Consider the following 13,915-nt stretch of genomic DNA (forward strand, 5'->3'; position numbering starts at 1 on the left):
GGACAGCATGTCAGCACTGCATTGTGGGAGTTAGTTTAAACAGAAAAATTACTAGGGGAAACACACACACACACACACACACACACACACACACACTATAGCACTCAATCGTCTGTGAAAAAGACACTTGTTGGAAATATTAGCAGTGAAACAACACAGCAGAACATCCCCAAGTTCAAGATCAGCTGGGAATGTGCACACTGAGTGAGTCATTTTTTTGCCTCTCCACATGCCTATAAAATTGTTGAATATTGATTTGGGGTTTGCAAAAAAAAAAAAAAAAAGATTTCATCAAGCAATCAAACTTGCAAATACAGATCTCATGAATAATGAGAATCAATTACACCTGTCTATGCTGGACTATTTGGTGTTTAACAAGCGGTACTCAGATTTCCAGTCCTGATCTCCAGCCTCTAGGATGTGACACAGGATTTGGTCACCATCCTTACTGCCAAAGGTTCTCAACCTCGGCTGTTCTTGAAGAAAGTTGTGACAGATAAATACGGCACCCAAAGCAGTAGTGGTGCTCATGCCCCCTGTGCTGGCTCTGACTGCAGGTGGCACCCCAATGATGCTCTCACAGATTTAAAGGACTCCCATCTCTCAGGGCCTCAGTAGTACAACTTCCCATCGAAGGGTCAGAGGGATGCCCAGGTCGCCTATTTGTTTGGGCAGAACAAAACAAACTTAAAAGATTCTTCTGCCTGTATCTCAGCTCCCTGTATTTTTTTTCTTTTTTGAGACAGGATCACTAGCCTAGGTTGACTCCAAACTCCCCAAATGATGAGTTTGAACTTCTGATTCTCCTGCCTCTACCTCCCCACATGCTAGTATCACAGGCATGCACCACTATGCCTATTTCTGCGAACTGACAAGAAACCCAGGGCTTTTATGCATGTTAGGCATCACTCTGGCAATTGAACTATATTCCCAAACACCCCTTTTTCTGTTTTTCTGAGACAAGGCCTTGCCCTGTAGCCCAGGCTAACCTTGAACTTGCTTTGTAGCTCAGGCTAACTTCAAGGCCGTGGTCCTCCAGGCTTACTTCCCAAGTGTTACAACTGTAAGTATAAGCCACCGTACCTGGCTTCCCTTTCTAATATAATTGAAAACCTTCCAGGCTCTCTTCCAAGTACTTTAGGGATGACCCCATTGGCCGTTCTCATACTGATACATGACAAGGACATGGCAGAGTCAGCAAATAGGAATACTCCCTTGTTCTTCCCTCTCGGCCTCCCAGAAGACTGGAGATATTTCAACACGAACCGCTGAGAAATCAGCTGGAGAGCTCAAGCATGCTCAAAACTTTTCATCTAAGAAAATTATAGCCAAAGAACATGACAGCCAGGCCAAGCCAGCTTCATTTATTCAGCTTACCAGGTAAGATGTGTCTTGGGAAGGCTCCACCTTGACTCTGAGCTCTGAGTCCCAGATGCCAACTGAATGGATGCTTTCAATAAAGCATCTGGACTGGAGCAAGCTGCTCACTCTCCATCCTGATGTTGAAATCAGGACAGCGCTGTGACTTCTGAGCTCTCAGCCCATGACTGGGAATGACCTGTCCCTAGCTGGGTGTGGTCTTAAGAGCAGGAAAGGGCTTACACCTGTGGCTGCTGCACGTATGGAAGAGGAGGGATTTTGAATGTGGGAGTGTCTGTTGCTCTTGCCTTATCAGGGCTATGTGCGCTGGGCCCTCAGTATATTATGGCTTCTCCTAGAAGTAGCCATAACTCAGGTTCTCTTGTCTTAACAGCCATCCATAGCCACCACAAAGTAGGGCTGAAGGTCGGAGAGTGGGTCAAAGGCAGAGATAGAAAATTACAAACTTAGAGACAGAAGAGAAGTGGGCATGAACCAGTTGGCTGCCTGTCTAGCATGGGCCAGTATTCATATGCCCTCTTCTGGGGTTGGGTGGCTCCTGCAGGAACAACCCCACATGTTGACTCTTCCCTTCCCATGGTTGTGTCCTTCTCTCTGTCCTGAACATGGCCAGAATTTTCAGGGGATTAAAGGGACTATCACTACAGATAGGGATAGAGACATTGCTATGTGAGACAACAGAATTAAAAATTGCACAGTATAGTAGAACCTTCAAAATACAGCTGTAAACAACAGTTCATCTTATTCTCAATAATTTTATGGTACCCAAGAAACAGAAATCATAATGATCCTTATTTCACTGAGGAAAATGGAACTGTGGAACTGTTCCTAAATGGACGTTAGGAACTGTGATTGTGGGCTCAGCGCTGACTCTTTTTCTTAGGCCACAGCACCTGCCCCATCGGGTAAACTCCCCTAACCCTCCACAATCCACCTTGCTTCTTTCTCCTGGATAGTCTGCCTGTACCCATGCCTCTGGCTCCGGCTTGCTTTTCATTTTGAGGAGCTGGCTGCTGCAGGCTGTTTCATGGCACTGAATTAGCAGCTCCCCCTCTTCTAGCTCCCCTCTGCATGAGCTGGCTGAAGGGGTGCGGGAAGTGTCGGCAGGAGCTGGCAGACTTCCCCGGGCTGATCTCAGGCAAAAGCGTGATGGGGCACATGACAAGAAATAGATTTCAAATGCAACACTTGAAAATCCCACTCCTCTGCCCCAAATCAGCCCCTTGTTCAAAAATGTAAGGACCTCTTAATTTGTTTGCCGGCTGATGTGTGAATGAGCCTCTGCAGCCGCTGAATTTTTCAGCATAGCCGAGAAACAGGAGTTCCTATGCTTTGGAGGAAAGAATCAGATGTTGGGGGGACCAGAAAGACTGCAAAAGATAACAGGCCTTTTAGGATACAGCCCTCAAAGCCAGCTCATCTGCTCCTTGAACTTGTCTCCTTGGGGCTGGCCGGGGAACAACCGGAGAATCTCTCCTGGGAGAAGGCATTATAGAGCCTTTTCAGTACAGGGACCTGCACTGAGTGGAGGGGAACGAAAAGGGTAAAAGAGATGAAGCAGTGGTTCTGGGGACCTTTCAAATCAAAAACGGAAATGCTGCTGCCTAGAAGCGGTTTGGCACATGGAATCTCTCTTGAAGGAAAAAGAAAGCAAGTGACTTTTGACTTTCGAAGGCCCTCAGGACTCTACCTCCACGTCCTGGGGCTCTGATGGCCTTGCTGACACTCAGCACCCTGAAACCTGGAAGGCACACTCGTGTGGCCCCTGCACAGCCACCTCTCTATACCCCTGTGAGTACCGAGTCTCATCTATTGCCACATCCACTCTCTGCTAGGCTGGCTGGGCCAGGCTCCCAAGCCCACAGTCCTAGACGGATGGTGTGGTGAGAAGATGCCATGACAGAGAACACGGACAGGGCAGTGGTGGTAGGGCTAGCCTTCTGAGCTCAGTGTCGGAGACAGGAGTAGGAGGGACCAAGTCAGAAATGACTTAGCATGATCCCGAGGCACCCTGCATGTCCAAGGCCTACATCCCCCATGACTACCAGCGGCAGAAAGTAGAGTAGGAAAGTACAGGACACATGGCGCACTGGAAGGACCACACCTGTCACTCTCCATGCAAATGGGGTCACTAAGGGCTTTCAGGCCCAGTGAAGCTCTCATACATCACTGCCTTCTGGAGAGCTGGCCTAAGTGCCCTGCAGCTCAGAGAACTGAGACTGCTCTAAGAGACGGTGGTGCCGACTGCTTCAAACTCCCTGCCAATCCCCCTCTCCTGGCTCCTTCATTAAAAAGAAGAAATGGGTGACTTCTCAGTCACCTTCAAAGCATCCCCAAGCCACCTCCCCTTTATGAGGAGCTGTAGCCTGAGTTTTCTCATCAAAAGCAGAGCTGGCTCTGGGGGATGGCAGACCCTGCGAGCTCCCCAGCTGGCCTGCTCTCCCAGGTCTGCCCCCCTTGCTGGGGAGCTGGCAGTCAGGGCTGCTGATTTCCAGCAATCAAACCCGGCTCCAGCGCCCTGAGCCAGGTCTCAGCAATGACAGCTTCAAAGGATCTGCATATTTATGGTAAACTCCTTCCTCAAATTGAAAATGTATCAGTGACAATCACAGGATTCTCAGAGCTGCCTCACCCACCGGCAAGCCGGCTGAGCGACGGCTGTTCACTTGAGGACAGAAAGGACTGGCGCTGTCACAGAGGCTCCTCAGAGTTAGAGGGGATGGGGACAAGGGCGCGGACCTGGACAGGACCTCTCTATGAGGCCAGGACACCCTCCAAATTGTCCCTCAGCTGCCACATACTGGCAGTGAGAGCGGAGTGGGGGATGGATGGGGTCAGGAGGTGGGGAAGGTTGCGAACCCCACCAGGTCCTCTCAGAGGAACAAAAACCACTTTCTAATCTCCTTTGCTGTTGATGGCTGTAATAAGGAATTCTACTGCTTCTGCACCCCTCATGGGTACTACAGAACCAGCAGGGAGAATCCCCAATGTCCCAGGAAAGGGACGGACCTGTCTCTGCATGGGCTGCTCTCAGGAAAGACGGCAGCTAGACAGAAGACATGGAGGGGGCCTGACCTTTGAGGCAGTGAGTGGCGACTTGCAGGATCTTTAGGAAGTTGGCTCTGGGTTTTCTTCTAAAGAACCTGAGTGACCCTGCTTGCAAGCGTGCCTTGGATAAACCATCTTATCCATCCTCCTGCCTATGTTTAGAAAAAGTGTTGACATCATCTCTGAAACAAGCTCTTTGAATTCTGAGCTTGTCTCTGCTTGGGAAAATAAGGCTATCAGCCCACAGCACTACTTTCTTGGCCTTCTCCAGGCCAGCCCTGTCGGTTTCTCCATTTCTATAGAAACAGAGCCAAATGGATCAGCTGTCTCAGGGAAGGCTAGCTTGGGTCTAGCTTCTATGAAAAGTGTCCACACAGAGAGCTGAGCAAATTGCTAAGGAAGACAGCAAACAGAGTAACTAAATGACCCCAAGGCCCAGAGTTCAGAAGGAAAGGGACATTGAAAAATAAATTCCAGTAAGTAGGCTAATGTAAATGAGAACTCAGGATTCAGTCAGTGGGAGGTGACAGATAGTCCCCATGGTCTCAATGCATCCTGTCTGTAGTCTTGTGCGTTTGTAGAGAGCTGACAGCCCCCAGTGCCTTGTTGGTGAGAGTGGTAAGCCATATTCTGCGGGGAACAGGTACAGCCCACTGCTCAGCGAAGGGTAAAATAAGTGGTGTGTAATCAGAGTACTCTAAGGCAATTGCGGGCTGCAATTTCACCCCCCTAAGATCACCAGCTCTTAAATGGAGCGTGGCTCTTTTATCCTGCATCCCCGGCCTATGACAAAGAGTAGATCTTAAAAGAAAATTTTAGGCTAATTCGGGAATGGAAAAATGAACAAGTGAAGTAAAAGCAATCTGCTTTTCCATATCCAAAGAGCTGGCAAGGGAGAGAAGGCAGACTATTCCGGAATGTTCCATAGGGCAGAGTTAGGAGGCAGAGTACCCAGTACCTAGAGGAATCTGAACTGTATGTATCTCTGGCTAATTCTCCAGGCCGGGATGGGCTCACCTAAAGGCTGCAGGTATCTCCTTCCTATCCCAGCGCAAACTGCTCTTGCACTGGATTAGAAGACTAACTAAGAAGGTGAAGGGTGTTCTCTGTCCCACGTTCCCAGTGAAAATGGCATAATGGATAAAAATGGCATTTTGAGGAAGGTCGGCCCGAACTGGGCTCTCCAGCCTGCCACTTCCCACTGAGGCGAAGGACACATTTCTTTATCTCTCTGCCTTAGTGTTTCCTCCTACAGGATGAGAGAACAGCTTTCATGCCAGGCTGATAAAAGGATGTAAAAATTTAAATATATATGTACACCACCCAGCACAGTACATCATGTAGGCGACAATAAATGTTAGCTATTATTATGATGTCAGGAGAGCCAGCTTTGCACATAAGTATAGCCAGTCAAACCCAGTGCCAGGCAGAGCTATTTTCAATCATCTTTGGATCTTGTGAGACCAAATATGAGGGGTTACCATCATCACTGCACACAGAAAGGAAACAGAGCCCACTCCGCTTGGGATACACAGCAAAGCAATGGTGGAAAGGCGGGTCTGCATCTTTACTTAGGGATGTCAAACCCCAAAGGCTTAATTAGACCTGTTAAGCCATTTCCGATCCTCAGATGAAAGGTGTGCTCATCTTATTATAACGCTAACAACGTTGCTCAGGGGAGGCGCACAGCCTCTGATCTTTAGACTAAGTTAAATGAAAGAAATTATGGGTCTTCTAAAGAAGTCCTTTCCTTCCTTCTAGCTTCTTTCAAGGTGGGTGGGGTTCCCAGACAGGAAGGGAGACAATGCTATTGTAACACTCCCCAGCATATCTTTGGGGGGAGGGGCAATAAGAAATAACAGTAAGGTTTGAGGCACTCAAGGATGGATTCAGGCAGCGCTATTGACTCCTATGCCTATAAATAATGGAGAGATGGTTGAGAATGCCCCCTACAGGACAACATAGGAGGCACACTCCTCCAAATGCACCGTAGTGGAAGTTACCAAGATGGCAAACACTCCCCGTGCAGAATCAAAATAGTAATTTTTTTAAATGGTAAAAAACGAACTCTGAATTCTGAAAGGCTATTTTTAAAATAGTAAAAAATCCTTTAATCAGCCACCGGCAGGAAATGTGGTATTTTGTTCAGACATTTTACCAATTATAGCCCACTGGGTCCCTGCGTGGAGCTTTCTAAATAATCAAAACTAGCTCTTAATAGTAGTTCACCCAGACAGAAGAGAAAGAACAGGACCGAATCCAAGTGAGAAGATGCCATTACTAAAGAAAACCCATCCCAGCGGGGTGTTAGAACCTAGCGCCATTTCGAATGGTGGCAGATGGCAGCAGAGCAACAGACCAAAAGTCTGTCTGGGGAATGTCAGGTACCCAAGAGCAGGAAGCGAAAACTAGAAGAGGAGCCCAGAACACGAGTTTTGGAGTTAAACAAACTTGAGTATGAAATCAAATCTTCCCAAGTTCTTGGAGACAGTAAGATTTGGATTGTGCGTCTGTGCGTGCGTGCGTGCGTGTGTGTGTGTGTTGCATGCATGTGAATACAGCTATGTGCACCCCTATGCACATATTTCATGCACACATCAGTGTCTTTCTCTATGGATCTCTGCTTCACTGCCTTGAGATAGGGTCACTCACAGAGTCTGAAGTCCCTTGCATATTACAGCCAGACTGACCAGTCAGGGAAACTCTAATGCCTTACTTGCCTCTGTCCCCCAGTGCTGGGAATTATAGTCTTGCACGGACACACCCAGATTTTTTGGGGGGGGTACTATAGATTTGACCTCAGGTCCTTGGGTCCTCATGCTCACAGAGCAGAGCCAGTGCTCTTTCCCACTGAGCTGCAGTTTCTTTTGGATGAGCTGGAGTATCCTAGAGGGCTGTCCTCAAGATGAGGACAGACCCACGCGAAGCACTATATGCAGTCTGCTACACAAAAGATTCCTGGAGATCGGTCTTCTGCCTCTTGTCACTTCCCTTCCTGCACCCACATCACCTTGGATGGAACTGGGAGGATATCAGAGCAGAGGCACTGACATTCCTCCCTTCCTAGGAGAGAAGTCTAATTAGTTATTCCCCCCAAAAAACCATTTCTTCATCCTGCAATAAGCATGGAAGGACACCCGTCAAGAGGCAAAGATTGGGCGGTGATTGGGATGGGACCTGGGGACTGGCGCGGGGAAGCTGCATCTGTGCGTGCGACACGTCACACATGGCTTCCAGTTGGTGCTCATAGCACCTAAAGCAGACAGCAGCAGGACAGTCGCCAGACTTGTTAAAAAGCTGAGGTCTTTAGGAAGATTCTCGCCATCCACTTTCTAAGTCCAGGCAAGACCGAGTGTCCCTTAGGGAAGCCGAAGGTCACTTAATGGTCACTTGTGTGGCAGATTCCATGCGATGTTAGCTCAAAACAACGGCTAGTGTACACAGAGGTCAAACAAACAAAAGAACTCTATTCTTAGAATGCACAACATTCTATTAGCACAGTATTTGCTTAAGGGTAGCCTGTGGTGAGCCCACCATTCTAATAACCCATGTAGGTGCTAATTAAGCTAACAGATTTCTAGAGCACACTGCTGTACTGAACGAAACTGCATAGCTATGGAGTCCCGGGATGCACCTGCGTTTGGGAAGCCTACTGTTCACCACTAGTGGGTGCTGTTGATGCAGACGCGGCCACGACTACGAAGAAAGCCCCAGGGCAGACTCCTGGGTTCTGGCTTGGTTCATCTGCAATTGATACCTTGGGGGCAGGACTGATGATGTTGATTCCTTTCCATGTCCATTATAAACTGTGTATTTTTAAAGTTCATTACGGATAAACATTTTAACAGGAAAAAAAAATCCTTCATAGGTCAGGACTATAGCTGAGTGGTAGATTGCTTGCCTAGTATCTACTATATATGGGACTGATCCCTGGAACCACAAAAACAAACAAACACACAAAATCTTTATTAAACTCATCTCCCTTATTTTTCATTGTAGAATAGATGCTATCTCCATCTCTGAGGCTCACGTGAACTTGCTCTAGTTACCATCTTTGCTTTTTACAATCTCTAAAAAGATACAATATTTCAAGTCCATTTACCTTTTCAATGCATTTCTGAAAACATCTTAAAGGGGCTTTCACCAATAAAGTTAATAAGTATGTATTGCTTTTATCTGTGCGTAATGGTTATTTGATCAGTATGCTTGTTTAGGACCAAGGTCCATGCAGCCCTATTGTGTTGGTCTGTGATACTGGGAATCAAGCAAAAAAAGCCACTGACCTCAGCTTCCCTCCCTTCATATAGTTTTAATATTGATTTCTGCCAGTTTTTAAAAATATATTTTATTAGTTCTTTGAGGAATTCATACAGTGTGGTGTGATTGTGTTCACCCTCCTTCCCCCAGCTCCTCCCAAAGGCCAGTTTGAGTGGCAGCTAAGATAGAAGCAAAATGAAGGCGGAGGGAGGTAGTGAACCCCATCAGCTCTCTGTCAACTGGAGGGTGGAGAGGGGAAAGGAGGTGCCATGAAGGAGGCCCAGGAAGTGGGTTCCTTCTTGGATCACTCTAGGGAGGGACTGGGGTCCAGGTGGAGGCTGGCAAAGGCGGGGCTGGGCTCTCGGGAGTAGGTCTGGGGCTGCCTGAACAGTTTGCTCTAACTACTCCTTCAGCGCTACGCTCGTCCCCCTCATATTCCTTACCCAGTTGTATTTTTCCTCAGGGAACTTAGCCGGCTGGCATAATGCTCCATATGTATTTTTTGCCTGTCATCTGTCCCCTGCTAGAGCATATGCTGCACAGAAGCAGATCTCTCTCTTCTTAAGCCTATACCTAGAAGGGAGACAGCAGTAGGAGCCGCTCAACAGGTATCAGCTTGAGTGAATGACTCTCTACTCCAAATCCCCCAAGAAGATTGGGGCTCAGGGAAAAGTCTCCCTGACAATTTTCCTAGAGCCTGGCAGCCTACTCATTCGGGGATGATGAGCCACGGGGCATGATTTGAGCTTAATAGTCCTAAATTGCAGCTCTCATCCACTTTTTATTTTTTTTTCCCGACATCACTTACTCTCACCAGACTGTGAGCTCTCTCCGTGTAAGGGCTACATGTCTGTGTTCCCCAGGCCCCGCGTGATGTCTGACACATAGCAGATGCTCAGTGAAAGGCCCGCTAAATGAACGAAGGCGCCACCATGGTACCAGCTACCCACCTGACCTTGTGCCTGTCTGAGACGATGTGGGAAGTACCACCATCCCTTGCAGCTCCCATCCAGAGCTGGAAGTGCTGCTGCCATTCAGTCCCAGCCCACCTCCCTTTTCCTGGGATGCCTTTCTTCCTCTCTGTTCTTTCCTAAGAAGAGTGACCCTCCAAAAGAGTCACTGATCACCTAGAAAGATCTAGCTCTCTGAGACCCATGTAAAGGTCAGGGAGGTCCCTCTTGGATGCAGGGATGATGTGGCAAAGGCAGATGTGATGGGCTATTGTAGGGTTCCATGAGGATCACCCTGGATACCTATTGACCAGATCTGTTCCTGGGTCCTGTCCTGGGCCTCCCTTCCCAGACTCTCATGGGATAGACTCTAAAATGGGACTTTTAAAAATTACCAAAGTGAGTTTTACACATAAGTTATCATAATAGATAAGGGATTGGGCTTTAAGCAGAGCATACAAAGATTCCAAACCAATTCTGCCATGACTTAGTAGTTCAAGGACAAATCAGCCATAAACCTCCCAAGTGAGGACATTGATTAAAAAGTACCTATTTATAAGCTAGACAGAGGGATGAATCAGTAAAATGTTTCCCCTACAGACATGAGAACCTGAGTTCAGAAGCCCAGCACTCACATAAAGAGTGTGCAGTGGTGTGTGGCTGCAATCCTAGCACAAGGGAGGTGCAAACAGAGCATCCTCAGGTCTCGCTGGCCATCTAGTTGAGCTGAACTAGTGTGTCCTGGCTCAATAGGAGACCCTATTTCAAAATATAAGAAGGGAACTTTAGAAATAGATATTCAACACCAACTTCTGGCCTTCACATGTGTGAACATATATGTGTAGACATATGAGCACACCTATGCACATATACATGAACACATACACCTCACACAAAGTATCTATGTTTTTAGAGCATAAGATAAATGAAACCATCTGCTTTGTATACAAAAAGATGCTACACTTAACATGGCACAAAGCTTATGGTCAGTGTTCAACATATGAGAGTAGCCACCATGGTGGTGGTGGTGGTCTTGGTGAAGACAACAGTTCTTTCTAATTTGCTATGAGCATGGCTATTTGAGCTCTACAGTAGGACATTCCCGCATCCAACCACAATGACAGTTAGATCTTTAATATGCCTGCTTCCTGCTGCAATTAGTGTCTGACTTGATCTTTCCAGTCTTTCCTGACTCGGAGAAGCCTCTAAATAAAGGAAGCTGATTATTAGGGGATGGCGGAGATAAAGACTTTTAGAGAGACACTTGAAGTGGTTGTCAAAGTCTGTTTCCTCTGATAGAGGACGAGAGAGAAGGGAACAAGAGGGCTTAATGGAGAAGGAAGACCCATACAGAGAACCAAAGTGCTCTGAAGGGCATGGCATCCCTGAGGTGATGGAGACAGCGGCAGACGGGAGAGCAGAGGAGGGGAGAAAAGCAGGACGGAGGGGCAATCTACCCCAACACAAAGACATCCTTGCCCACATGGGATCCACCCTTTTCCTCATCAGTTGTGCCCCTGAAGTCCAGTGGAAATCCGGGGTTGGGAGAAATCCCTGATGCTTTCCATTGCCCCCAGAAAAAAGAATAATCCAATAGTGGAAAGGAACTGGAATTCCTTTCTAAGTGACACCCCTTGTCTCCTCCCTTCACAGGGCATGCTGTCTGGGGTGACACTTGACAGCTGGAGGCCACTGGAACTAGGGATGGGGAAAAAGGACAAAGAGGAGGCACCCATCACCTTGGCAGCACAGGTAGGCTTACCTGCCGAAAACCATTCCTGGTGAACTGTAATATTTTCAAGGCATAGTTGGACCTCTGGCCTTTGCTGTTGAATTCAATGTGGCCGGTGAGACCTTCCAATTCTACCTGTCCAAGAGAGAGTGAGTTACAGCACCAAACAGGCTCCACCATATCTGGCCCCAAGCAAGCATCCCTCTTACACGCTATTTCACCATGTGGGAAACCCCTGTTCTTTCCGTTCTGAAGCCAAGGAATCTGAATGGAGGAAGAGGGGCCCATATCGAGTAACCCCCAAGCCAACTGTGCAAGCTGACCATGCTGTCTTAGATTCAGCTCTCCCTGTTCCCTAGCCATGGGAGGAACTGTAACCAGCATTTTTCCCTTTGGGGAATCTGCTGATCCTGAGCCTGCAGGAAGTCAGGATACTCCTGACTCGTTGCAAAAGTCTAAGACCCCCACACATATGCCTTCTCTCTCTAATGAGAGATGTCTTTTTCATGGGAGTAAAACACTGCTGGAGAGAACTCTGGGGAAAACAAGCACCAGCTAGAAATCTGCAGGCTGAGTCCCCTGAGGGACCGTAGGTTCCAGCAGCATGGTCCTCAGAGTTGTGCAGGGGCTACCACTGGGCAGGGGCCAGGTTGCAAGCCTGGAATTTGGAACCCCTTTCTAGTTTAAAATCTAAGGACTATTGTCTTGGGAATAAGCTGGCCATGGATTCTTGCCAAGAGTGGTAAGACCTGGGGAGCAAATGGGACCCATGACCCGCTCAGTTCAGGTGTTTTAGCCAGGGCTGTAACCCACCAGGAAAGCCTTGGACCAAGCACCCCATCCCTGAGGCGGGGCACAACCAGGCCTTCAGCCGCTCCTCACCATGCGCAGGTAGTTCATGAGGCTGGTGCCATGCTGCCAGATCTGGGCTGAGCCACAGGACAGGGGCTTCACACCAATCTCCTGGCTCCGGTTCAGTTCCTGCACCGCCGTCACCACAGCATAAACAGCGTCAAACAGCAGGGCGGAGGACAGCTGGGAGCAGCAGAGAGAGCAGGTGTAGGGAGTAGAGAAAGGAAGAAATGGGGGAGGGAAGAGAGGACATGGAGGACCAAGAGGGAACACACCCAAAGGCGTGTGGAGGAGGGGGCACGTTCACTGCCTTCGCCCACCCCTTCCTCTGACCCCACCCACGTCTGCTGTCTGCCAGTGGTCCAGGTCAGCTTTCAGGAGCTTTGCAATCCACATCCTACTGACAAAGACCTCTCTGGGTTGAAGCAGCAAGACACACCTTTGGACTCCAAATTATTTCCCTCTCTCTCTCTCTCTCTCTCTCTCTCTCTCTAGGAAATAGTGACTTCCATTGCTGCCAGGAGTAAGCCCACAGGACAGTAGGCAAGGCTGCTAATCTCAGGAAGACGGAAGGAACTTGGTCACTTTACCAGGCTCAGGTACAGATTACTTCCTACCCAAAGTCACCCATGAAACTGTCCCTTTATAATACACGTACCTAGGACTACAACCTAGCTGTACCATTCTATGTGAAATATATATATATATATACATATATATATATATATATGAAATGTATGATAAGTTTAAAGTCTAAATTTTAGTAAAATTCCACTCCCATGGCAGATGATGGGTGGGTACAAAGGTAGGAGCAAGACAGCAAGCAGGGTACCAGGAGGTGGGAAGATCTGAAGCTACAATAGTCAGTGGGGGTCTAAAGGGAGAGCTGTCTAGTCGGGTGACAAAGAAAGTATCTCGGGGAAGAAGACACACTGGAACCAAGAACATTGGATCTGAGTAGATGTGGCATCGGACGCAGGGGCTGGGGAGTGAGGAGGAGATAGGCAGGTCAGAGAGGATGGGGGCGCAGGAGCAAAGGCTCGGAGACAGCAAATAAGGAGCATGCCTGGAGGGCGTGGGGGGACAGTGACTCTGCAGAACAGGCAGGGGCCATGCTCAGCTGTACCGTGGGCCTCAACTGTACGCCTGTCCCAGCAGGAACAGACAGACCTAAACAGATGTGTGCCTCTCCCTTTGGCGATCAGATCATTGAAACAACGTCCTCTAAGATATTGGAGTTTCCCCAAGAATCTCCCGCTGGAAGAAGAAGCCTGGTGCCAGCCAGTAGAGGAACGTGTCTCCTAGGAAGAGATTTCACACAGTTTGACAGCTTGTCAGACTATCGCCATGCGGGAGGGACTGGAGCCCGGACAATGAAGGTGGGTGGACCACACACACACACTGTGACCAAGGCTGCTTGTGACCCCTACATGGACCCCTGCATGGACTCGAAGGCAGTTTTTGGCTTTGTGTCCCTCTTCCCAGTGCAGTCACATAGGGTACATCTTTCCTCTACTCTTCCCTTTTCTCGTAAGCTTAACTGGTCTGTTGAGGGTGGGTGGCAGGACCTAGTTTGTTAGGGCTGCCAGGGCCCAGACTCTGATCCTCACCACTATGGAAACAAAGGGAGGAGGGCAGTGTAGCCATTCTGTGTTTTTATCTTTCCTGTTAATCAGCTTCCTTAAGGCAAAAGACA

General features: G+C 48.3%; 1 protein-coding gene across 3 annotated transcripts in view; it reads right to left on the reverse strand.

Moving 5' to 3' along the window:
* The window catches only part of Grik4 (glutamate ionotropic receptor kainate type subunit 4), a 424,337-nt gene that overhangs the window by 85,682 nt on the left and 324,740 nt on the right, over positions 1-13,915 (reverse strand). For all 3 annotated transcript variants that reach the window (XM_087905544.1, XM_087905543.1, XM_048417251.3), the window contains exons 10-11: positions 12,250-12,402; positions 11,398-11,502 (exon numbers count right to left, since the gene is read on the reverse strand). In XM_087905544.1, the coding sequence (XP_087761670.1) occupies positions 11,398-11,502; positions 12,250-12,402 (258 nt within the window). The remainder of the gene's footprint in view (positions 1-11,397; positions 11,503-12,249; positions 12,403-13,915) is intronic.

Source organism: Myodes glareolus, chromosome 4 (assembly GCF_982192425.1).
Source record: "Myodes glareolus chromosome 4, mMyoGla1.1, whole genome shotgun sequence".
Taxonomy (NCBI): Eukaryota; Metazoa; Chordata; class Mammalia; order Rodentia; family Cricetidae; genus Myodes; species Myodes glareolus.